Source organism: Drosophila suzukii, chromosome 3 (genome assembly GCF_043229965.1).
Source record: "Drosophila suzukii chromosome 3, CBGP_Dsuzu_IsoJpt1.0, whole genome shotgun sequence".
NCBI lineage: Eukaryota > Metazoa > Arthropoda > Insecta > Diptera > Drosophilidae > Drosophila > Drosophila suzukii.
In genome coordinates, this window is record NC_092082.1 from 59,760,364 (window position 1) to 59,785,010 (window position 24,647).

At 39.7% G+C, this 24,647-nt stretch overlaps 3 protein-coding genes and 1 long non-coding RNA gene across 9 annotated transcripts in view; 2 read left to right on the top strand and 2 right to left on the bottom strand.

The window, feature by feature from the left end:
* The window catches only part of beta-Man (beta-mannosidase), a 68,130-nt gene extending 67,771 nt beyond the window's left edge, over positions 1-359 (top strand). For all 3 annotated transcript variants that reach the window (XM_017076842.4, XM_017076844.4, XM_017076843.4), the window contains one exon: positions 4-359. In XM_017076842.4, coding sequence (XP_016932331.2) covers positions 4-264 — 261 coding nt within the window. In that variant the 3' untranslated portion in view covers positions 265-359. The remainder of the gene's footprint in view (positions 1-3) is intronic.
* LOC108011651 (uncharacterized) lies at positions 276-24,635 on the bottom strand. Of its 4 annotated transcripts, none has more exons than XM_036817752.3 (2): positions 24,502-24,635; positions 276-1,557 (listed from the first exon to the last, which is right to left on the bottom strand). In XM_036817752.3, the coding sequence occupies exon 2, from the start codon at positions 1,538-1,540 to the stop codon at positions 389-391; it is 1,152 nt and encodes a 383-aa protein (XP_036673647.3). In that variant the 5' UTR covers positions 1,541-1,557; positions 24,502-24,635; the 3' UTR covers positions 276-388. The 4 variants fall into 4 exon arrangements, with proteins under 4 accessions (XP_036673647.3, XP_016932335.3, XP_016932336.3 ...); XM_017076846.4 differs by lacking the exon at positions 24,502-24,635 and adding an exon at positions 14,194-14,514; XM_017076847.4 differs by lacking the exon at positions 24,502-24,635 and adding an exon at positions 11,135-11,260.
* On the top strand, positions 6,808-18,168 carry LOC139353002 (uncharacterized). Its single transcript, XR_011604076.1, has 2 exons — positions 6,808-7,337; positions 13,228-18,168. It is a non-coding gene; the product is annotated as an uncharacterized lncRNA (long non-coding RNA).
* LOC118877828 (uncharacterized) lies at positions 19,612-22,856 on the bottom strand. The gene has a single exon (XM_065866236.2). The coding sequence runs from the start codon at positions 21,879-21,881 to the stop codon at positions 21,183-21,185; it is 699 nt and encodes a 232-aa protein (XP_065722308.1). The 5' UTR covers positions 21,882-22,856; the 3' UTR covers positions 19,612-21,182.
* Positions 24,636-24,647: the final 12 nt, after the last annotated feature.

A 24,647-nucleotide genomic window follows, 5' to 3' on the forward strand; every position in this document is an offset into this window, starting at 1 on the left:
CAGTACAATATCGCCTCCCTAACCTGTCTCAATACCACCGATGTCAAGCGCAACAGCGTAAGCATTACCATCCAAGTGAAGCGCCCAGCTGTGTTTGTATACCTGGAGTTTCTAAAGCCGTACCGCTACACGCTGTCTGAGAACGGATTTATGCAGACCGCGCCGATGCACGTCGTCTATCTGACGTTTGACGCGCCTTCATGTGACCGACATCTGCGCAAAACAGACCTACGGGTACTAACCGTCAACGACTTTATGAGATAGACCGACACGACTTCCTTGACAACTTTAATTCAACTTTTATAAATAGCTTAACAATAATCAAATCAATAAATATAATTAGCCGTTGAGCACCAACACCCGTCGATTTGGTTTACAACTATCGCAATTATCGGTCGAAGCTGGGCATCTGAGCCCTCGGCGGCGTGTAACCCTCTGGATATGGCACCAACTGGTTATTCAGGACGCGAGCATTGCGCCAGGTCTTCACTTTGTCCTCGGCGCTGTCCGGCACCCGGACGCCTTCGATCAGCGTCACAGCGGGACCGTCCACGACGCTGTGGGTGCTCTGGCCGATAGGATTGTAGTGTGGGCTTCCGTACCCTCCAATTTGCCCTGGACGTCGAGTGTTGTTGGGCGTGGCGACTCCTGCGCTGGCCGTCACCACCACGGAGTGCGGCATGTAGGTTACGTACTTGGTCTTCTGCGGCAATGTGTTGTAGTTGTGCTTGGTAATAAGATTTTGAGTCCGGTATCCGTGGCTCGTGCCACTGTTGGCGTAGGCTCTATTGTCCCTGTACTCATGGAGGTCGGATGCAGCAAGCTCCGAGTCTCTAGGAAAGCTGACCGCCGACCTCTGCCCCAATCGCTGCACCCGTGGAATTGTATCCACAGATTCCGTACCGAAAGATTGCCATTGGCGGTCTGCCGCCAAAGATAAGTTTTTGCGTGAGACTGAAGAGGTTGGGAACTGGACGGTGGTATGAGCGGGTTGCCAGGACACGTCTGTGGCAAACTGACGCCCCCTGCGGGATTCTCCCTGTACGGCCTGGTATTCCTCCGCCATACTCTGCACCTTGGCCAGCTGCAGCTGGATAAGTTTGACTTGGCGCTGCTCCGCCTCTTCCTTGCGCTGCCGATAGGAGCCCATCTGCAGGGCCAGCTCGCTTTGCTTCAGCAAAGCCGGGCTGTGTTCGAAGCTAAGCTGGCGACCACTGGACTTGCTCCTGGGTGGACTTAGAAGACGCTTGACGTCCGCGCTTCGCACAAAGAAGGAGCCAGCAGCATCCTCAGCTCGCGCTTTGCGGCTGTTCTTGCCGACCAAAATTTCGACATCGTCGCCCTTGCTGGACTTGACATTTACCACTCGCACATTGGAGGCATCCAGGTTACGGCCAAAGCGGAGCTCCGCCCGAATCAGGGATGGCTTTCCAGTTACGCTTGGACTGCGGCCTTCGTTGAACTCCGACAGAGACACACAGCCCGCCAAGAAAGCCGTGAGAACAATAACAACATGCCAGCGGCGTGACATTGCCATCATCTGGTAATTTTCGTTAGCTGTAAAATGGGAGTGATTTAGAGATTAAGCTATTGTTTACATAATTTATTTTTAGTTTCATTGGTCGCGCTCAGCAGAACAACAACGATAGTTCTGATGAACGCACATGATTGCTAATCATAATGCAAAAATGCTTATATCATGATCAGTCCATGGTTTAAAAAACATTTGAATTGCATTGTGGAATTTTTCAGGTAAAATGTTTAACTTTTATGACGTCGTTATGTATCATGAGCAGTCAGCAGAACAACTGAGAACTGATCCATCAGATCCATCATATCAGATACCCGTTACCCTCGCACTAAATGCACACCACACCAAAGCGCCACCCATCGTTCATTCCTATGGGCTGTTTTCAAGATTTTACCAAAACGCCACGAAGCGTGAAACCTAGGTGCCGCCTCGTAAACAGGCGATTTGCTGCACGAATCCTTCCCTCGTACTCTATCGAATTTGCAATCGTTTATTATTGCTTGATAATAAGAACAAAATATCATTTAAATATGTAACAAACATATAAAAATGTAGGCGTTTGTGGGCTTTAGAGTGGGCATGGCACCTGCTAAAATAAACATGCGCTGCAGAGGCAGCCCAAGAATCTTAGCTCTTAAACTTTCCGACGAATACGGGTATAATAATAATTAAGAAGGAAGAACGCTTTAGTCCAGTGGCCCGTCTTAGCTAAAGGGACCAAAGGAGATATGCAATCAGCAGATCGAGATTGTAATGCGCCACCTACCCGCGATCTGTTTTTATGGTTATGTGGGCGGCAGACATATTTAAGCTTTATGGGCGTTAGAGTGGACGCGGCAAACTTTTCTTGGGTCAATCGATAGATATTGATGAGAGCAATACATTTTAGTTAAAATGTTGCTTTTCCTATAAATATTGTTGAAGCCACAGTTTTGGGAGGTTTGGGGACGTTTGAGAGGGCGTAGCACTCATAAGAATATCATTCTTTTAATAGTTCAGAATTTCAAATAAAATTTAAATAGCTGTTATAGGAACGATCGAATAAGTAATATATTTATTTCATACACGGTAGTTGAAATATAACCTTATCTTAAAATATTTCTATAAGTCTTCAATTTTCTAAAAATCGGAAAGCTCTGTATATACAATGCTCCCACGGGAACGACAGTCGTATAGAAACATCGGCAAGCCGAAGTTAGCTTCCTTTCTTGTAATACCCTTGCAGAGGGTACGCAGGGAAGGAGACGTTTCCGACCCCATAAAGTATGTATATTCTTGATCAGCATCACTAGACGAGTCGATCTAGCCATGTCCGTCTGTCTGTCGTCTCTCAGTTGTAAAGCTATCGGTCTGAAACTTTCCCAAATGTCTTATTATATCTTTGGTGTTTTTTAACATATAACCTCCTACGCTTGGAAATAAACATTTTTAATTAACTCTGAATTTCGAATTTAATTTTATTAAAATCGGCCGACTATATCATATAGCTGTCAAAGGAACGAAAATTGGTGGAAAATTAATATGAAACAAATTATATCTTCGTTGTTTTTTGACATATTATCTTATACTATTGGGAATATCATTATTTGCATTTTTAGGGATTTCGAATTTTATTTAAAAATTATAACTGCAAGGGTATACAAACTTTAAGTTAAAGTTAACTTCCTTTCTTGTATTTTTTTTTATTCTGCATTTTCGGTGATATTTTGGAAGAAGTCAAACACTCCTTGTGGGGCAAGGATAGTTGAAGATAACATTTGATAATACTGATTTTGTTGAACTTTAGATATACCCGTAGTTTTCATGGTGCCAGTGATGCTGCCAGTTTTGATTGCACCTGTTAAGGAGAACTCGATGACTTAGGATGTAGTAATACTTTTTTGTTCACGCCGCTGCCATTTCCCCAGTAATCAAAAAATCGTTTTTACATTTGAGCTCGGATTCCCCATTCTCCCGCAATCATGTCCACACTCAAAGAAATTTATTTCTAAAATCGCTTTAATAAATATACTTTTTTATACCCTTGCAGAGGGTATATTGATTTCAGTCAGAAGTTTGCAACGCAGTGAAGGAGACGTTTCCGACCCCATAAAGTATATATATTCTTGATCAGCATGACTAGACAAGTCGATCTAGCCATGTCCGTCTCCCGTCCGTTTCTACGCAAACTAGTCTTTCAGTTTTAAAGCTATCGGGCTGAAACTTTCCCAAAAGTCTTATTTTTTTTGCAGGTAGTATATAAGTCGGAACCAGACGGATCGGACAACTATGTCTTATAGCTCCCATAGGAATAATAGGAAAAACAAATTTAAAACAAGGAAGAACGCTATAGTCGAGTACCTCGACTATCAGATACCCGTTACTCAGCTATATGGAGATATGCAAGCAGCAAAGAGAGATTAAAATGCGCCACCTACCGGCGGTATACAGATTTAAGCGTTATGGGCGTTAGAGTGGGCGTGGCAAATTTTTGTTTGGATCAATCGATAGGTATCGACGAGACCAATACATTTCAGTTAAAATTTTTTATCTAGCATGAAAATTGTGGGCGTCACAGGTTTTCGCGGTTTGTGGGCGTTAAAGTGGGCGTGGCAAACTTTTTTTGGGTCAATCGATAGGTATTGATGAGAACAATACATTTCAGTTAAAATTTTTATTCTAGCATCAAAACTGTAGGACCCACAGTTTTGGGCGGCTTGTGGGCGTTAGAGTGGGCGTGGCACTGTGCTGAAACAAACTTGCGCTGCCAAATCTCAATAGCCTAGCTCCCATAGTTTCCGAGATCTCAGCGTTCATCCGGACAGACGGACAGACGGACATGGCTAGATCGACTCGGCTAGTGATCCTGATCAAGAATATATATACTTTGTGGGGTCGGAAACGCTTCCTTCTGCCTGTTACATACTTTCCGACGAATCTAGTATACCCTTTTACTCTACGAGTAACGGGTATAAAAATTATATCTTTGGTGTGTTTTAGCATATAACCTCCTAAGCTTAGAAATAACATTTTTTAATAAGTTTTGAATTTCGAATTTAATTTTATCAAAATCGGAAGACTATATCACATAGCTGCCATAGGAACGGTCGTAAAATTGGTGGAAAAATAATATGAAACAAATTATAGCTTCGGTGTTTTTCAACATATAACCTCCAACGCTTGGAAATAACATTTTTTAATTAGTTCTGAATTTCGAATTTAATTTTATCAAAATCGGACGACTATATCATATAGCTGCCATAGGAACGATCGGAAAATTGGTAGGAAAATAATATGAAACAAATTATAGCTTCGGTGTTTTTTAACATATAACCTCCTACGCTTGGAAATAACATTTTTTAATTAGTTCTGAATTTCGAATTTAATTTTATCAAAATCGGACGACTATATCATATAGCTGCCATAGGAACGGTCGGAAAATTGGTAGGAAAATAATATGAAACAAATTATAGCTTCGGTGTTGTTTGACATATTATTTATACTATTGGGAATATAATTTTTGTTTTTTTAAATTTAATAATTATAGCTGCAAGGGTAGATAAGCTTCGGCTTGCCGAAGCTAACTTCCTTTCTTGTCATCCTTGGTTTTAATAAAATTTGTTCTAAAATCCGTATTGAGCTTTGGTCAAATCTAGGGTGAAATTTCATGAACTAAGAATGATTTTTCCGCTTTTAGGGTGGACTGCCATAAATGTAAGTTGTTTTTCTAAAATCAAGGGCTAATTTTTATACACGTTACTCGTAGAGGTAAAGGGTATACTTGATTCGTCGGAAAGCATGTAACAGGCAGAAGGAAGCGTTTCCAACCTCACAAAGTATATATATTCTTGATCAGGATCACTAGCCGAGTCGATCTAGCCATGTCCGTCTGTCCATCTGTCTGTCTGTCCGTCTGTCTGTCTGTACGGATGAACGCTGAGATCTCGGAAACTATAAGAGCTTGGCTATTGCGATTTGGCATGCAGATTCCTGAGCTTCCTACGCAGCGCAAGTTTGTTTCAGCAAACAATCCGCCCAAAACTGTGGCTCCTACAGTTTTGATGCTAGAGTAAAAATTTTAACTGAAATGAATTGTTCTCATCAATACCGATCGATTGTCCCAAAAAAAAGTTTGCCACGCCCACTTCAAAGCCCACAAGCCGCCCACAAACTTCTAAAAATCGTATATATGAACGCGGATGTCTCGGAAAATATCAAAGATAGAAAATTGGGATTTTAGATTTAGATTCCGTAGCCTTGAGCGCAGCGAAAGTTTGTCACGCGAATACGCCACGCCCACTCTAACGCCCACAAGCCACCCAAACCTGTGACGCCTACAATTTTCATGCTAGAAAAAAAATTTTAACTGAAATGTAATAGACTCGTCAATACCTATCGATTGACCCAAAAAAAAAGTTTGCCATGCCCACTCTAACGCCCACAAGCCGTCCATTCCTGTGGCGCTCACAATTAGCATGCTAGATACAATATTTAATCTGAAATGTATTGGTCTCGTCAATACCTATCGATTGATTCAAAATAATTTGCCACGCCCACTCTAACGCCCATAACGCTTAAATCTGTCTACCGCCCAAATAACCATATATTGAGACCACGGGTAGGTGGCGCATTTCAATCTCGATTTGCTCCTTGCATATCTCCATTTCCATTTGGTCCCATTGGTTGATAGTCGAGGTTCTCGACAATAGCGTTTTTCCTTGTTTAAAAATGATTTCGGTTAAAACTTTGAAGTATATAGCCCTTGAGATTCTTTAACTTTGGACAACATTGCATTTTGTAAGTGCGTATCCAAACGCTATTTTATGGTCATGGAATCATTTAAATTGCTATTAACAGTTCATATAAGAAAGTTGAACTCTACGGCTTTTGGGAAGTAGATTAAATATATGATTGATGTTTAAAACAGAAACTTCTGATATCAAACAAAAACACCTCTTAACCGATATACTGCATGTAGTGTGTCATCTCGATTAAATTGGCTAATAATTGATTATTATTTGGTTATAACTTTTTAATCAAACAAAAACATCTCTTAGCGAGGTAAAAATGTAGTGATGATCGCACCTTCAACAAACAAAAGTTCTGATACACTTTCTAAATTTTTCCATTCGACACGCTGCAATATAATATACCTGTGTTTTTCTCATTCGACACCCTTTATCAAAATCGTACAGCTAAACCCAGGCATATTGAATGGCAGCGTGCCGAATGTAACAAATTTAGAAAGTGTATTTATTTAGTATTTCGTATAATACATTTTCGTCACAAAAGTTAGTATCAGAACTTTTGTTGGTTGAAGGAATGATCGGTTTGTTGCAAGCATTTGTCCATCCCTCTCGCGCTTTCTTTGGCTGAGTATAGGGTATCTGATAGTGAGGCCATCGACCAAAGCGTTTTATCTTGTTTTAGTTTCAAGTAATTAGGAAAAACATTATAGAAAATCCAGTTGATTGCAAACATTTGCCTTTCAAACTCTTATACGCAGTTTGTACATTGCTTAACGTGATGCGTCTAAAGCTCAACCGGATAAAGCGCGCGTGTTTCTAATTTTCAGTTCTGAGATACCTCAATGAGCAAGTGTAAATTTATTTTAAGAAATTCTGAGCTAGAGAACTTTTTTTTATTAACTTAAATTATAGGCAGCGCTCAGTCTAAAAAATACACAAAACAAGAAGAAACCTCGTCTCTCACACAAACAGACTTGCTATCACACTTTCCGGACCCATGAACATACGAAGACTAAAAAGATTGCACCCCACAAAAAATTGGGTAAAAGTGAATTGAGTATCACAATACACAGACAAAGGTAACTTATTTTTGTTTATCATAAAAAAACAAGAAAAATCGATACAGCCGAGTGCTTTGATTATCAGACACCCGTTACTCCATTTTAAATATTTTACAAAATAATATTTTAGGGTATAATAGCGCGGCCAAACTGATCTTGCCAAATCCCTTTTAACTAAGTTAGTCATAACATTTAAAATAACAATGCATTTGATTTAATATATAAAAATAAATCTCAAAAATGTATATACAATATATACGTTTAATTATGAACATTAAGTTTGAACAAGCACCCTTGGCGAAAAAAATGACTTCCCCGAATAAAAAAAGTATTGTTTATTTTCTTTGACCAGTAATTATTTAATGGGAATGCCTGACTGCCTATGTGAAAAACAGGTTCTTTGCCGGCACGCAGAGGTAATACCGCTCAACACCAAGTCTATGACTGCTTCAATGCAGTTCTGCTGCATTTGCGTGTTTTTGGTGGGTGCGTTGGGCTCAGAAAGCGAAACATCAATTAATAACTGCAACTTTCGTTGCTACTCTGGCATGCGGAAATCACTGAAACCTATTTGCAGTAGATGGATTGACGCTTTTGTCTTCTTTTTTTAAGTGCATTGATTTAATCTCCAGCGGGAATTTTATTTTTAAGTCCATGCTGTGTTTGGCACCATTTTTTATACCCGTTACTCGTAGAGTAAAAGGGTATACTAGATTCGTCGGAAAGTATGTAACAGGCAGAAGGAAGCGTTTCCGACCCCATAAAGTATATATATTCTTGATCAGGATCACTAGCCGAGTCGATCTAGCCATGTCCGTCTGTCCGTCTGTCTGTCCGGATGAACGCTGAGATCTCGGAAACTATGAGAGCTAGGCTATTGAGATTTGGCGTACAGACTCCTGATCTTCTTACGCAGCGCAAGTTTGTTTCAGTAGACTGCCACGCCCACTCTAACGCCCACAAACCGCCCAAAACTGTAACTCCTACAGTTTTGATGCTAGATAGAAAATTTTAACTGAAATGTATTGTTCTCATCAATACCTATCGATTGACCTAAAAAAAAGTTTGCCACGCCCACTTAAAGGCGCACAAACCGCGAAAACCTGTGACGCCCACAATTTTCATGCTAGATAAAAAATTTTAACTGAAATGTATTGGTGTCGTCAATACCTATCGATTGATCCAAAAATAAATTTGCCACGCCCACTCTAACGCCCATAACGCTTAAATCTGTCTACCGCCGGTAGGTGGCGCATTTTAATCTCGATTTGCTGCTTGCATATCTCCATTTCCCTTTGAGTAACGGGTATCTGATAGTCGAGGTACTCGACTATAGCGTTCTTCCTTGTTTTTAATCTCATATAACCAGTTCGGTTAATAAAAAAATATAATTTCAATTTGGATGCCATCTATATACCGAACGTCTTTTTTTCGTAATTTAAAAATGTATTCAGCTCGACTAAGATGCGGCTTGATGCACACACGGAAGAAGCAAACCAGTATTTTCCTTTTTAGGATGTGGAGTGTCAAACGTGATTTTAGGAATATAGTTTTTTTGACAATATGACTTATTATTGACCCAAGATTGTGTTCCCCCAAACTGATTTATTAAGTTTGTACGTCAATACCAATGTACACAATTCTAGGCAGCTTAGAGATTATTGTCCAACAACTCTGTATTTATATTCGTTACTCATAGGGCTTAATTCTTGGTCGGGATCAGGATCAATACACATTTACGTCCGTCCGAAGCCGAAGAATATGCACGCCAAGTCCCAACATTCTAGTTCTTGTAGTTTCCGAGATCTTAGCGTTCATACGGACGGACGGACATGGCAAGTGTATATGGGGTCGGAAACGCTTCCGTCTACCTGTTCCATACTTTCCGACGAATATAGTACACCCTTTTACTCTACAAGTGACTGGTATAACAAGTTTGTTAACTGAATTTACCACGCCCAACCTAACACCCCCAAGCCGCCAAAAACTGTAGCACTCACGTTTTTATACTCGTAGTATGTAACAGGTAAAAGGAAGCGTACCCGACCCCATAAAGAATATATAATTTTGATCAGGATCACTAGCCAAGTAGATCTGTCCGCCTGTCTGTCCGTCTGTCCGTGTGAACGCTGTGATCTTGAAAACTATAAGAGCTAGATGGTTTAAATTTCAGAATTAATTTCGTTATCTTCGTACGCAGCGCAATATGCCATGCCCACTCTAACGCCCACAAGCCGCCTAAGACTGTGGCTCCTATAGTTAAAAAGCTACACACAAATTTTATCTGATATTTATTGTTCTCATTATAACCTATCGATTGACTCAAAAAAAAATCGCCACGCCCATTCTACCGTCATAAAACTGCCCACAAACTTCAAAAAATCGTACATATGAACATGGAAATCTCGGAAACTGTTAGAGATAGAGAATTGGAATTTCCGATTTAGATTCCTTGGCTTTGTCAGAGCGCAAGTTTGTAACGAAACGCCCACTTTAATCCCATAAACCGCCCAAAACTGTGGCGCATACAGACGAACAGACGGACATGGCTAGTTTGACTCGGCTAGTGATCCTGATCAAGTATATATATACTTTACGGGGTCGGAAATGCTTCCTTCTGCCTGTTACATAATTTTCGACTAATCTAGTATACCCTTTTACTCTACGAGTAACGGGTATAAACATAAGTTCTACGACTTTTGGGAAAATAGACTAATTACACCAGCTTACAAAAAAATCGACGAAATACGCCTTTAAGGCGACCTTTGGTTTCCGGTAAGGTACATCTCCCTGATTAAGAAAAGGGCACTTAAAATGTTTTCTATGGAAACATTTTTTTTTAAGGTGTAAAAAACGTTTTTCGTACCGTTTTATTTTTTAACTCGGGTGTTGACAAACCGAATTCGGTCATCAAAGACTCATTTTACAGGTAATAAAATGACTTATAACTCGTATATACAGCATTGAGTTTTATTCATTAGTTTAAAAGCTACACTTCGTCAAAGTTGAAAAAGTTGGAAAACAAGCAAAAGCGCTGGCACGCCTAAAAACTGAAATGAGTTTTTTATTATTTTCTTGAAGGTAGAACCTTAACGGCGAATATGAGCCATTGATCACGACAATCCGTTGGTAAATCGATTTTGTATAGATTTTTAAACGTATATACCCTATTTCAGTATTCGGGAGCAGCGGCCGTTAAACACTATTTTAAATTTTCCGTGTTGGGGAACGTAAGAATTTGGTGCAAGTTGTTATGCATAACGCCAGTTTCCTTGCTAAAAATATATGAAAATGATTTCCTCGCAACTGCAACCGCATACTTTTTAGCTTGCCCAGCACTAATAGCAAGGAATCTGACGTTAGAAAATAAAAAAGAGCGAAAAACGTTTTTTACACTTTAAAAAAAGTTGGTACCATAGAAAAAATGTTAAGTGTCGTTTTCTTAACCAGGGAGATGTACCTTACCGAAAAACCAAGGTCGGTATTTCGTCGATTTTTTTTTGTAGACTGGTGTAATACGCCATAAATTATACTGCTCAATGTACACTTTTACTCTTCAAGTTCCGGGTATACAAATTTATTTGATTTACAGGTCAGATCATTTTTTTCTATCATCGGATCCGATTTCTGTCAGTTGTCAATGAAACAATAATCTAATATTTGATATTGATAATCTGACAATGATGTTACAAATGCGTCATAGCGACGCGGGCAACAATCAAATAAGCAACTAATATAGACAAATCGGCCGAGTAACAGAAAACAAAAAAAATTAAGTAAATTGAAAATTGCATTTTAAATGCGAGTGTGCGCACCAAAGTTCGCGACCGCGTTTAAAATTGCGACATTGACTGGCACAGACAATAGAGCTCTGAGTGGCTAGCCAAGAGACGGCTTGTCGACCCAAATCGCTGCGCTCTGCTCGGCAAGACTTTCACTTTCAACTCGACGCGCACGAGTGCACCAAGTGACGGTAATACCCTAGCTTACGGACCTCACACCCAAATAGCGCAAAAAAAATTGTTATTGCTGTACTGAGAAATCTTAAGAATTTACATAAGGAAATAACGTTGCTGTTAGCATACTACTCTTGTAATCAAATTTTAATGTTTCGTGCTTTTATTAAAAACAAAGCTCTACAATTTGCCATCAAAATAGGGGAATTTAAGTAAGCGTTATGGGTTTTAAAATAATAAAGCCCAAAACAGCTTCAAACATTTTTTGGAAAATCACCACTTAAATATTTCAAAGTAATAAGTCAAGTGAAAGGTATTGTTTTTGTGTGAGAGATGGATTTATGCGAACTGCAAAGCTACATTCCATATCTTCTTAAAGAATGGTCCGATTTAAACAATTTGTAGATAGGTATTGACAAACAAAACAGAATCACAATTTTACAAAATCTTTAAAAATGTGGGTTCCAGACAGATTTTAGAGTTATAGGCTTTTGTGGGCGTTTGAGTTGGCGTACCAAACTTTTTTAGGTCAATCGTTAGGCTTTGACAAAAAAAAAACTTTCTGCGATCTCAGCGTTAATACGGACGGTCAGACAGACGGGCATGACTAGTTCGACTTTATTTATATTTTAGTTTTAAATTTGATTGTGCTCAAGACCTAATTAAGAAATGTAGTTTAAGACCTTGAGGAACATAAAAAAATATAAGTTGTCTTCTGAAGGACTCGAACTCACGCCACTCAGACTGCTAGGCTTCCCATTTTTAAACATTTAGAACGGTTTTTAGGCGAATCGGCCATTTGAAAATTTAAAAAAATAGGCAACTTTATTTTGGAACGATAGGTATTGACGAAACTAATTCAGTCCAGTTAAAATTTGTGTTTGTGGGTATTTAATAGTCGAGGCACTTGACTATAGCGTTCCCTCTTGTTTAGGTATAAAATCGAACCCGCTGTAAACCGCAAAAGCTTCAAAACGAGTTTGAATTTGCCTTGTTGCATTATCTGAAGCAAAGCCACCGTCACTATAGTGCTTCAAGAGTAAATGATCGATAAAGAGAGATTGGACTCTTTCCTCGCCGGCACTCAAGTGCAGTGACCATGCGCGGACGCTCCGAAGTCTTTACAGTTTTGGTGCGTTGCGTCTTTTTCGGTCTCTTTCGGCTATTCAGGATTACATCACTGATTCGACCAGAGATGTGGGACGATAAGAGAGCTGCGGAAACGCTGTCACTTCATTATAGGTGGTGCTTATGCGGCATCGCGATATAAGGTCGAGTGTTGAAATGCAACCTGCAATTATAATTTTCCCCGACTCTAGTCGTCGGAAATTAGAGCCGGTAATTTAGCTGTTCGCGTGCAGCGACCGCTGCGGCTTTAAAGGATTCGCATTCCCACGTCTTTTGCATTCAAAATCAGGCACGATTATCGGCTCACACTTGATGACGGGCTTCTAGCATATGACGCAACTTCGATTCGAAGGCGGCATAGAATATGTAGCTCGGCGACTGTCTTCCTTTGACCCCCCGCGCGAAGGGGAACTCATTTACTTATTTGGGCCCATGTCAGGTGTTAATCAAGCTAAGCTTGCCTCGCAACACGTCGTGCATTGTGAGGAGTTTGGACAACAAAGGCTTAATTTAAACAGCGGACACGCCCACAAGTGCTCCCCCAGCTGAATGCATATGAATTTAAGTGGTAGGTGGCATTGATACAGAGAAAAATGAGATAGACCAGATACCACATTTATATTTTCGAACATAAAAATTTGGATAATACTATTTGATTGCTGAATAAAATGTAAGTAAATGTGCTCGTTGTCTAAATAAAATTGAGTAGTTTTTAAATATAAGTTGGGCAGCCAAAGTTAAACAAATCATACGGTAGTTTAAGATTAATACCTCTCATTTTGTAAGCATTTTAACATTTCATATTTTGCGGCTTTCTTTTTCAGTGCAATCCGAAGCCAGGCAGTTGAACGGTCGCTGGCTCTGCCTCTTGCTATTGACAATTGTGATTATTTCTGTTGCTACAAGATGGTGCAGTTGCTGTCGCCACTGCCATGTGCGAAATGCAAATGAAACAGTGGTTAACGAAGCTACATAGCTGCTACTTTGACTTGTAATACTTTACTTTTACTTTTTATGATTAACATTTCCCACCCAAAGTTGAGAAACTTAACATGCTCTTGGCCCGTTGTTCACTTATCCACATTCGTACTTTTTGCGCAGACTCTGCGCAATGAAATGAGAAATCCCGGAGATCGTAAACTGCGAAGTTGGCGCACTCCCCAAGATGCTCAGCGCTAAAATGATTTTGTTGTCTTCTGAGCCATCATCTTTTAATCACCCGCGTTAGTCATCGAGCCCAACCGTCCCCACACGGCCCCTCCGCTTGTCACCGACCTGGGTGTTGCAATTGAAAGTGAAACTCTTCTTAACTTTAGCTCCGAGTCAAAGGTTGGTGGGCCTGACAGAGTCCACTGCCCCGCTCCGCTTGGTCTCTTTGGAGGCCCACGCACGAGCTGGAGTGTGAAATGTTGTCATCGTGCGGATGAGTGCGCAACTCGAGTGCGGAATACTTGAGTCACGGAGAGCTGAACGAATTTCATTTGGGGTAGGTCGGGCAGCAGCGAAGGAAAAACTGGTTCTATGTCTGAAAAGTCTGCCACTGAAGTCTCTCCTACCACCAGCTCGACAGGGGTTTCCCTGAAATTTCTCAAGAGTCTTGCCAACGACCAAGGGCTTTAAGCCCACTTTCTTGAAGGCCTGGTGGCTTGGGCCAAACATTGTGATCGACGGCACTTGTTCAAACACGAAGGATCAGATCAGATATAATACTCATTGATGAACCACAGTTGGCGAATAGCACCGATACGAAGCGTGTTACGCATCTGCTTTTTTCTGCGTAATAAACTCACTTTAATTTTTTGGTAAGCTCGACGTGGCTACAAACGGTTGCGAACGCTCAGCTTGTTCCGCTACACAGGATGTGATCGGACTAATAGAGCTCAATTTTAGGTTTTCTCAAAGACGGTGGCGACTTCAAAGTGCGACAGATCGCAGCGCGAACACAAATACAACTGACGGCGAATGAAAAACGCTTGCTTGCAAGTAAAAAAGCATCCAGCTGGAAAACAGCAAAAAAAAGTAAAATTATTATGTATACATATGTTTGGAGGCCGACGGCGCAGTGGTCGTGGCAGCAGCAGAGCACCAGCAAACAGCGAAGGTAAATCCGGCAATAACAACGATGCCAGCGTTAACGAACGCAGCTAGAGATACTTAACCAGCACTCGTACACAGTCAATAGCTGGACGCCAATCCCGCCCGGTACCGCCCCATCGCGTCCCCCCAATCCGCCCGCCATCTCCACCAAACGGGCCCAAAAACGCAAAAGTCGATTCCGAGGGTAAAGCCATCTCCAAGACAAGGCGAAATTGCTCTTGAAAACAGTAACTTTTGTTGAGACTGAGACTGAGACTGAGTCGGCTAACAAAGCTGAGGCAAGCCAAAAAAGAGGCAGCCGAAATGAGCGAACAATTGCGCAATTGCTGCCAGCGAGCCGGCGGCATCAGCAACACCAGCACTCGTTGTTATCGCTGTACTATGGGACAAACGACCATTTTGCGGCCTCAGTTAATAACATAAAAGCAAGAACCTGGATTGGTTGCCTTTGGGAATTTAGTTTGTTGAAGAAAGAGGTGGATTTCTAGGAAAAGGTTTTACTGCGTATCTCATATCATAATTATTATTTTTCACTAGCTTATTTTTTTAAGGAGTAACATAGGGTTTCTCGACCAAGATCAAGCACTTTTTCAGGACTTGTATTCCTTGCAGGGGGTGTAATGATTTCATAAAGTATATATATTCTTGATCAGCATCACTAGACGAGTCGATCTAGCTATGTCCGTCTGTCCGTTTGTACGCAAGTTAGTCTCTCAGTTCTAAAGCTATCGGAATAAAAGCTTCCCAAGAGTCCGAAAAAATATGAAAAAAATTCTAACAAAATTGTACAATTTTACACATATGTATTCTACTCTTAGTAATATACCTTTTTTTATTTTTTATCCACAAGAAGAGCATGTGGCTCATATTGCAAAATAATAGGAATATAACACTTTTATTTTGCCATTAGTTATCCGATCGTTCCAATGGCAGCTAATGATTTGGTCATCCAATTTTTTAAAAATTTAATTCGACATTCGTATATATCATATTTTATTATTTCAGAACTTCAAACAAAATTTGATCAATATTAAACCATACTCGCTAGTAAATTAAAATGTAACAATTTTAATTTAATTTATTATTAATTTATTCATTTATTAATTTATTATTATTATTAAATAAATTTAACATTTCAGTGGTTATTTTTAAACTTTCTAAAAATTAAAAAGCTCTGTACATACATTGGTCTTATACGAACGAAGGGTAGCGAAGATAGCTTCCTTTCTTGTTATATATTTCAAAGGATATTTTAAGCTTAAATGATTTGGTACAATTTAGGTGAATATAAAAATTATATCAAAACTCTTTTCTGGAGACCATATTTTCGGAGACTCAAAAAAATGGGACCCATCCGGCGCACCTGATAACTGGTGATAGGATCATTAGAAATTATAACTTATTTATTTATTTCGATGTACATTTTGTTTATTGGAGTGTCTTGAAACATACTGCTTGAACAAAAAAATTTATGATATAACTTGAAATTTTGCCGAAGATGTTAAACCCTAGTACTAAGGTCAGCTATTTGTTTCACTAGTCGAAAAATTGTATTTTTTGTAGTGTGACAAAAGTTTTAAAAGTTCACCCGCAATGCATGTAGCATGGTCTTACTGTCCAGCAGCTGGGTTTGTGTTGTTGACAAACGGAAAACAAATGGATTAGAGCAATTTAATAACGACTAGTCTGCTGGTGCACAAAATGCCTCCCACTCAGCATGCTCCTTCCCAATGGATTTCTTGATTGGGTTATCTTCAGCACTTCCACTCTTTTGCGGACTTTCCCTGTTGTGGTGTTGCTTCCGTGGGTCAAGTCCCACAATACTGCAGGCGTTTTTGGGTTTTTCCTTACATTTTTGATTTTAGGTTTCCACACCGCTTCTGCACAAGCACACCGAAAGTTTAAATTTCTTATTTTTTGCGCGGCGGCTAACGGCGGAATTCACTCACTAAATCTGGTATTTTCCTTATATTTCCTTAGCTCATTTGAGTACCGCGGTGAAAAATGGACCCGACGAAAAGCTTTAGCCGCCTATTTGCTTCTCGCTCTCTCCTGTGGTTAGCTAGCGGATTTAAAAAAATATACATTTTTTAAAATTGCTAAAACAATTTCAAAGTGTTTTATCCAAGCAGTAGTTTTTGATATTCTCATGGCAAAACAAATTCAACACAAGAGAGATCGCAATAGTCGGTGCCATCGAATATCAGTTACTCTTTACTCAGTTAAGTGTACTGGTCACATTCAGGAGGGGGCGAGGGAGATAGAGATACACAAGTAGCAAAGCGTCTGTTCTCAAGATTGTACACATTATTTGCTTAAAAAATGTTTAGTCTGTGGTTGGGAATTCAAAAGAAAATTTTTGGCTATTGTGGGCGTAAAATTGGGCATGGCACCTTGCTGACACAAACTTGCGCTGCACAATAAGCTCTAGAATCTGCATGCCGAGTCACAACTTTCTAGCTTGTATACGAGTAGTTTCCCAGATCTCAGCGTTCATACGGAAGGACAGACAGACGGACATGGCTTGATCGACTCGGTTAGTGATGCTGATCAAGACTATATGTACTTCATAGAGTTGCGAACGCTTCGTTCTACCTGCTGTATACCTTCCGACGAATCTAGTATACCCTTTCACTTTACGATTAACGGGTGTAAATATCGGTTCATAACTTTTTGAGTTATCGTGTCCAAGCCGCTCTTTAGAGAAAAACGTCAGCCTAAAAGACCTGAAGAACATAACTTAAAAATCTCAAACCTTTTAGACAAAAAAAAAAATTTTTTTTAATTATTTGCTGTTGCAATTTTAAGCGGAAAGCGGTTGATATAGAAAACCCCTGTTGCAGTATGAGCTGATCGGCCTTACCATACTGAAAACGAAAAAGAAAAGAAAATGGATTACTGTGTAAAACTAAATACAATATCAACATTAACAAGTGAAATTATTTGCGCGGCAAATGATTTCTACATTGCTTTTGGCGAATTGATCAAGTAAAAGAGTTCAGTTCAGTAAAGCGTTGTCAGAATGGAACTAAAACTATTAAGAACCCATAATCTCCCGGGAAAGGTTACGACCTTGGCATCTTAACGAAAAAAACAGCCAAGCCACCTCGCTGAGGTGGCATCATTGGTAAAGTCTTAAAAGAGAGCGGCAGAGCAAATGATGTCTCTATATAGATTCTTACTCTATGATATAGACACCATTTGCTCTGCCCGAACCTCTGCCCAACCTCTGCTGATAGCCAATTCAAGGTCAAGTTTGAAGCTAACTTCTATTTTTCAACACACCCAACAAGTGCGAAGCAACAGCAATAGTGGTGAGGAGTAATTACAAAAACAAAACAGTGAGTAAGAGCGGTGCAGATATATAATTTCCCATAAAACTCACCGCGGGAAGTAATTACAAGGTCCCATCGAACTTTTAAAAAACTAGGGATATCATCTCTTTTCGCCTAGGTGGCATCATTGGCAAAGTCTTAAAAGAGAGCGGCAGAGCAAATGGTGTCTCTATATAGATTCTTACTCTGTGTTATAGAAAACCATTTGCTCTGCCCGAACCTCTGCCCAACCTCTGCTGAGAGCGAATTCAAGGTCAAGTCTGAAGCTAACTTCTATTTTTCAACACACCCAACAAGTGCGAACCAACAGCAATAGTGGTGAGGATCAATTACTACTATCTATAGCCGCAGAATTGAAAATCTGCTGTGATGGTCTGATAGTAATGAATGATGCACCAATCGACAGGTATCGCAAAAACTAAGAAGATTGACTTTAGAAATCTTAATTGGCTTGGGAAAAAGTGCAGTAAAAGTGAAAATATAGAAAATTGAAGCTGTTGGTACCGGTTGGGACTAATGCTTCCGGCTATTAGCCTAGTTCTATTTTTACTGAGAATGCGTGTCGACTGACACCTCATATGTTAAAATACGATGCTCCGCTCAAAAGATACTCCAAAAACATTATTTTAAGGGCCTTTTCAAAATGAAAAGGTTTTCCCTTTGCTTGTGGGCTTGTATGTATGTATTTTGCTTTACGACTTTTGGAAAAACCCGATAGTTTGGCGGGAAATTAAAAAAAATAAAAAAAAATAAACTTCTAATGCTACAGATACGTGCTATGTCGCTGAAAAGGTAATACAATTTGCTAATCAAGTTAGCTTTTCTTAAATGGTCTTAATACAATAGATTTAAAGTTAAAGCTAAAAGTTTTTATTTTTAACCACGATTTGGCTATATGCTCAATTGGTTTGAACGACTTCTTTTTACATTTCAAACTATATAGCCCTTGAGATTCCTCAACTTTTGATATATAACACTTTTTGTCATTAAAATTACCGTTTCCAAGATATTAAGCGACAAAAAGTGCAATCAGTTTTAGTTCAGAATGAAAAAAATTTTTGATAGCCTTGAATGCCCAAAACTATGAGAAAAAATTATTATTAGATACTTTTTAAATAAAAGGAAAACATTTAGAAGTTTGTGTTCGAAAATTAAAGACTACACGTGTTTTAATAAACAATTTAATTTATTAAAACTCAAAAAACGTTGCACGTTGAATTTCCGATGTCTAACTACACATACTTTATTAAAGTTCATAGATAACGGGTTTCTATACTTAAGTATAATGCGGCATACAGTGTTAAAGCTATAACAATAGCTCATACGAGTATGAGTATTTTATAATTAATGTTTTAGCCATTCTATTATCAAACAAATACAGCTCTTAACGAAGTAAGCGGTCGTTACGATTGCACATTCAACGTACACAAGTTAGAATATACAATTTTGTGACGAAAAATGATTATACATCCGACTAAATAAATATACTTTCTAAAATGTTTTTATTCGGAACGCTACAATAGAATTCACCTTTGTATGCGAAAAGCTTAAATATTTTGATGAAGTCATTATACATCCGACTAAATAAATACACTTTCTACAATTTTTTCATTCGGAAAGCTACAATAGAATATACCTTTGTAAGCAAAAAGCTTAAATATTTTGATGAAGTCGCATGTACAATCAATTTTCGTCACAAAATTGTATGTTATTGCTTTAGTATGTTGAAGTTTCGATCGTCACGATATTGTTTGATATAGTTTAATACAAGACACCTTTCATTTATTTTCCATTCATTTTCATTTCCAAAATATTTTGATTAGGCAAGCAGATTCTAGAGGTTCTTTCAGCGGAGTGTCACGCTTATTCTAACGCCCATAACGATAAAGTCTGTCTGGCGCCAACATTTTCAAAGATTTTGTTTCAGTGCAAACTGAAATATATTTAACGATTTCTTTTTGTGTTACACTATAATTTTAACCCCCTAGGGCCCAAGACCGCTTCTAGACGGGCAAACCTTAAAACATTTTGCTATTTTGCGTTTGCAATAGATGCAAGACCTTGCGTCAGTTGCTGCAGTCGCCTGAAGTTGAAAAAGTCTGCAGGTCGTCCTAAATAATTATTTTGTAAAAAGAGCGGATAAAAAAATTGTTTTTATATGTTTTCAAAGGTCCTCCGCAATATTTATTATTTATTTCCGTATTGTTGATAATACTAAGTAAGCAAAACAAAAAAACAAATACAGAAAAAAAATGTTCGTAAAGTAAATCAACTCGAGGCATATTTAAGTTTAAATAATTGCTTCAGCAGACATGGAACGACGACACAGGCTAAGATGTCTTTCCGATGTGGAGATTAGAAATATTAAAATACAATTGAATTAGAAAATGATACGGACGTAGAAGAATTGGAGAACGATTTGACTGTTGATACTAACGAGTCAGCGTTTCCTGTTAATGAGGAAGATGAAGAGGCGATTAAAAAAGGTGTAAATATGACGGACTACATGCTGGCTGTAGAGGTTCGGTAACATCGAGGATATTCCACTGAACTTTGTGGATCTTCATCAGGAGTCGAAATGTCTTTGTCGGGTTGGAAGGACAAAAAGGCAGTGCGATTTGCTTCGACGATCGTTATACGATTACAGTGAAAAGAAACAAATACACAAATCGAGTATATGCTTGATTTAGTCATGGTAAATGCTTACATCGCATATATGTTTTGCAAGGTACAAACTCCTTCTCTAACAAACGGACCAAGGAGCCCAAGACCAGTTGAAAATGCAAAGAGCTACATAGGAAAGAAAACTTTTATGCCGTCCAATGATGTACCTTGTGGTGGCGATGACCGTTTTCCTTAAATGCAACACAAGCCTGTGCCTTTCACAGCAAAAAGACTTTTTCTACGATTTTCATCACAAGTAAGAACACGAACTTTTTGTACAAAAATATTATGATGTTTTGTAAATTTAAGTTAATTTTAATTGTTATTTCTTTTGTTTTATAAGCCTTTATTTAATTAGTTTATAATAAAACGTGAAAACAACAACATTTTTGTGCTGAACATTTTTTGGCCTACTTTCCCAAAGCCTCCTCTAGGCGGTCCGAAGTTGAATTCCTATAAAACTCGATCGGTGAAAATTATAAAAATGTCCAGAACAAACCTTTACTCTTAAGATATGTCGAAAAATTTGGGCACGAGGGTTAATGAAACGATCTTTGTTGTAGTCAGAATTGATCTATGTATGTATGTATGTATCTTTATCCTATAATAATATGTCAGAAGTCTAATGATGAATAATAGCGAGGGAAAAAAGAAGGACAGAAAAATATTATTTAGAGTTGAAACTAAAGCTTCTCCCAGCACAACGGCGTTTTTTGGTCGTTTCCTGCACCGCACCGGGACATGACATCAGCCCCGACGCCGAAAAGCACTCCGTTGGCGCCGAAGCGAAGGCAGTTGAATCGGTACTCAAAGAACTGGCTGGCCAGAACCTTAAAAACCACCGACAGACAGACCTGCATGTTGCCCTCGCCGAAGGCCCTGATGTCGTAGAGCCGTAGGCAGCTGAAGAGCGGCAGCGGCAGGAGGAGCGGTACGCAGTAGTCGGGAGGATTGCGGGCCGAGAACCCAAAGTTTGCCACTGTGCGCTGGTTCAGCTCCACGCTCAGGCGCAGACCAAGGTCCGTCTTGCTGTACTCGAGAGAGGCACAGAGCCGCTGGTTGAGGGAACCTCCGAATCCCAGGGCCAGACCCAGGCAGCATCGGCAGGCGAGCTCGGCGCAGGAGCAGGGCTGCCACAACTGCGGAAGCTCCACGACGTTCCCGTTTACTGGCAGTTGCCTAGGGCCCCGCAAAAGGGCCAAATAGCGCAGCGGATCCAGCTCCCGGCCACTGGTCAGGTCGTAGAGCACCAGACGCGGCCCTGCACCCTGATACGGTGACTGCAGGGGCCCAGATGAGGGGAGGAACTGTGCCTGGGACGGCACTCCTAGCGCCGCTAGCACGCAGATCAGTCCATGGAAATCGATCCGTTGCCAGTTCATGGTTTCTAAAGTTGCAAGTGCAGGGGTTTTCCGGGAGCGTGTTCTCGGTCGCAATTGTCAAAACAGTGTGATGTACATATGTATATATGTACAGTTTGCCAACAGTGGAATTATTCCGAAGCCCCGACCGCTTTGCTGGCCCGCCAAATGGCTCGGAAAATGGTTATTGTCTTACATTAGTAGGCGTTGGCAGAGTGCGGCAGGCTAGCCGCAAAATTGTGTCAATGCTAGATCGATGCGATCAATACAGCTGTAGAGTAGAAGCTCGGTGGAGCTAATAGCTACGTTGATAACAGGGTATTTTGCATTTGAACGATTTCCAGGCGTTACATGTGCGACCATGTGCAAACAGTAAATTGCACACACAACCTGACCCTTCAAAGTGTGTCAAAATAACCTGCACAGCTCGATTTGCGCAAACGTACGGCAATATTGGTCATCTGCAGCTGTCCGTAGTCACCATCGGTCCAATAATTACGAAACGAACTACAGACATACATATGTACATATATGTATTTACGGTCATCCAAACAAAGAAATACAATTTAACGCTTTATTAAGAGCTCCACGGATTAGATAAGGTCTAAGCGCTTTAGAAAAGGCTTATTCCATTCCATTACATAGGAAGATAACTTATTTTTTTAACCTTCACGTAAGTTTGAACATTAAAGGTGGACCTTGAATTGGCTCAGAGACACATTTACATACAGACATGCGGTTGAAAAATATACAACTTTTGATGCACATCTGAAAATGCGGGAGTTTACACAGCCGACTCAAAGGGCAACGACTATGTATGTATATCAGCCTTCCAAAGATAACTTTTATAACTACCGGGAAAATAGCCTGTCGCAACTTTATTTCACATGAATGGTGAGGTAATTATAACCAAAAATGTATATTCGATTCGTGGTATGTATAGACCGTGTAAATCGAATATGCATATGTTCTTTATATGGTCGCAAAAGCTTCCTTTCCGACGAATCTTGTATACCTAGAGTAAAACTCTACAAGTAACGGATATATGTATGTAATTAAGTTGGGGTAAATGCGGTACTTAGTCTTAAAGGCTTGCAACCGCAATTTTATATCATGAATAAACGGGTAATATTGGGCAACGGTTGCAAGGGTATAAATACGTCAATATTATGGTCTCAGTTGTTTACTTTTTTTAAAATTTTAAAATTTTCTTTATTTAAAGAAGTAGAGTTTTCACAAAAATAGTGACGGTTCAGTAGTGACGTTAAAGCTGTGTTTTGATTTTGGGCTGCAAATGGCTAAGCTGCTGTTAAGCCGTTAAAAATGCCTTTCTGTCTTTCAAATTTCTTATTTTTTCGCGCAACGGCGGTATTCGGAATTCACTCACAAAATCTAAGAGGGCGGACAAGCAAATTTAGTTTTCCTGAAAATGAAATGGATTACAACGCAAAACTAAATACAATTTCAAAGCTATGATGTGGAAAGTTTTCAGCGCCCAATGATTTTCTCATTGCTATTAGCAAACAGTTGAAGGATGACAGTTCCGTATAGTAAAAATTGAATAGGAATTATTATGGGCTTTTAAAGTTTAAAACATGGGGAGAACGCTATAGTCGAGTACCTCGACTATCAGATACCCGTTACTCAGCTAAAGGGACCAAAGGGAAATGGAAATGCGCCACCTACCCGCGATCTCAATATATGGATATGTGGGCGGTAGACAGATTTAGGCGTTATGGGCGTTAGAGTGGGCGTGGCAAACTTTTTTTGGGGTCAATCGAGAGGTATTGACGAGACTAATACATTTCAGTTAAAATTAAAAATAAAAGTGGGCGTGGCATCTTCGCGTAACAAACTTGCACTGCGTGCAAGGCTACGGAATCTTCTTCTATCTATCTTCTATAGTTTTTGAGATATCTGCGTTCATACTTACGTTTTTTTGAAGTATGTGGGCGTTAAAGTGGGCGTAGCAAACTTTTTTTTGGGGTCAATCGATAGGTATTCTAGCATCAAAACTGTAAGAGCCACAGTTTTGGGCGGTTTGAGGGCGTTAGAGTGGGCTTGGCACATTGCTGAAACAAACTTGCGCTGCGTAAGAAGCTCAGGAATCTGCACGTCAAGTCTCAATAGTCTTGCTCTAATAGTTTCCGAGATCTCAGCGTTCATCCGGACAGACAGACAGGCGGGCAGACGGACATGGCTAGATCGACTCGGCTAGTGATCCTGATCAAGAATATATATACTTTATGGGGTCGGAAACGCTTCCTTCTGCGTGTTTTATACTTTCCGACGAATCTAGTATACCCTTTTACTCTACGAGTAACGGGTAAACCTTCGCCAAATTAAATTCACTAACATTAAAATGGTCAAAATGTAGTCTACCTTTAAGGTTCAATATTTTATTGCAGTAAACAGCATAAACTTTTCACAAGCCCATAAGGTACGCTACGAGAATTTTCACATTTTCTAACTGATTTCAACCTTTCAAGTATTTACAACACCTATCTCGCATACGTTTTTATACCAAATGTCTTACTTTTCAGAGAACATTTGAAAACGAGTAGAAATACGTATAATGTTGTGGTGAAACAGTTGCCGGGTCTTTTCGAGAATTACATAGGCGTTATGTATTTATGTTTACTTTTTAGCAATAATTTGCAGCTGGTTTTGCAACAGCGGCAGCCAGTGTGAGCATGGTCCAATAACTTTTTTGCTGATGTGTCACTCCATACCGATAAAAGTGACGTATAAGTATCGATAGAGCGCCAGCATTGCGGAAAATGTTAT

What these genes read in the sequence shown, in the direction of transcription:
- LOC108011651 (XM_017076845.4), bottom strand. Translation starts at nt 10,934, where the DNA reads ATGATAGAAAAAAATGATCTGACCT. An exon ending in AGAAAAAAATGATCTGACCT is followed by an intron (nt 1,558 to 10,909) that starts GTAAATCAAATA and finishes CCCATTTTACAG; the next exon opens with CTAACGAAAATTACCAGATG.
- LOC118877828 (XM_065866236.2), bottom strand. Translation starts at nt 21,881, where the DNA reads ATGAACTGGCAACGGATCGATTTCCATGGACTGATCTGCGTGCTAGCG.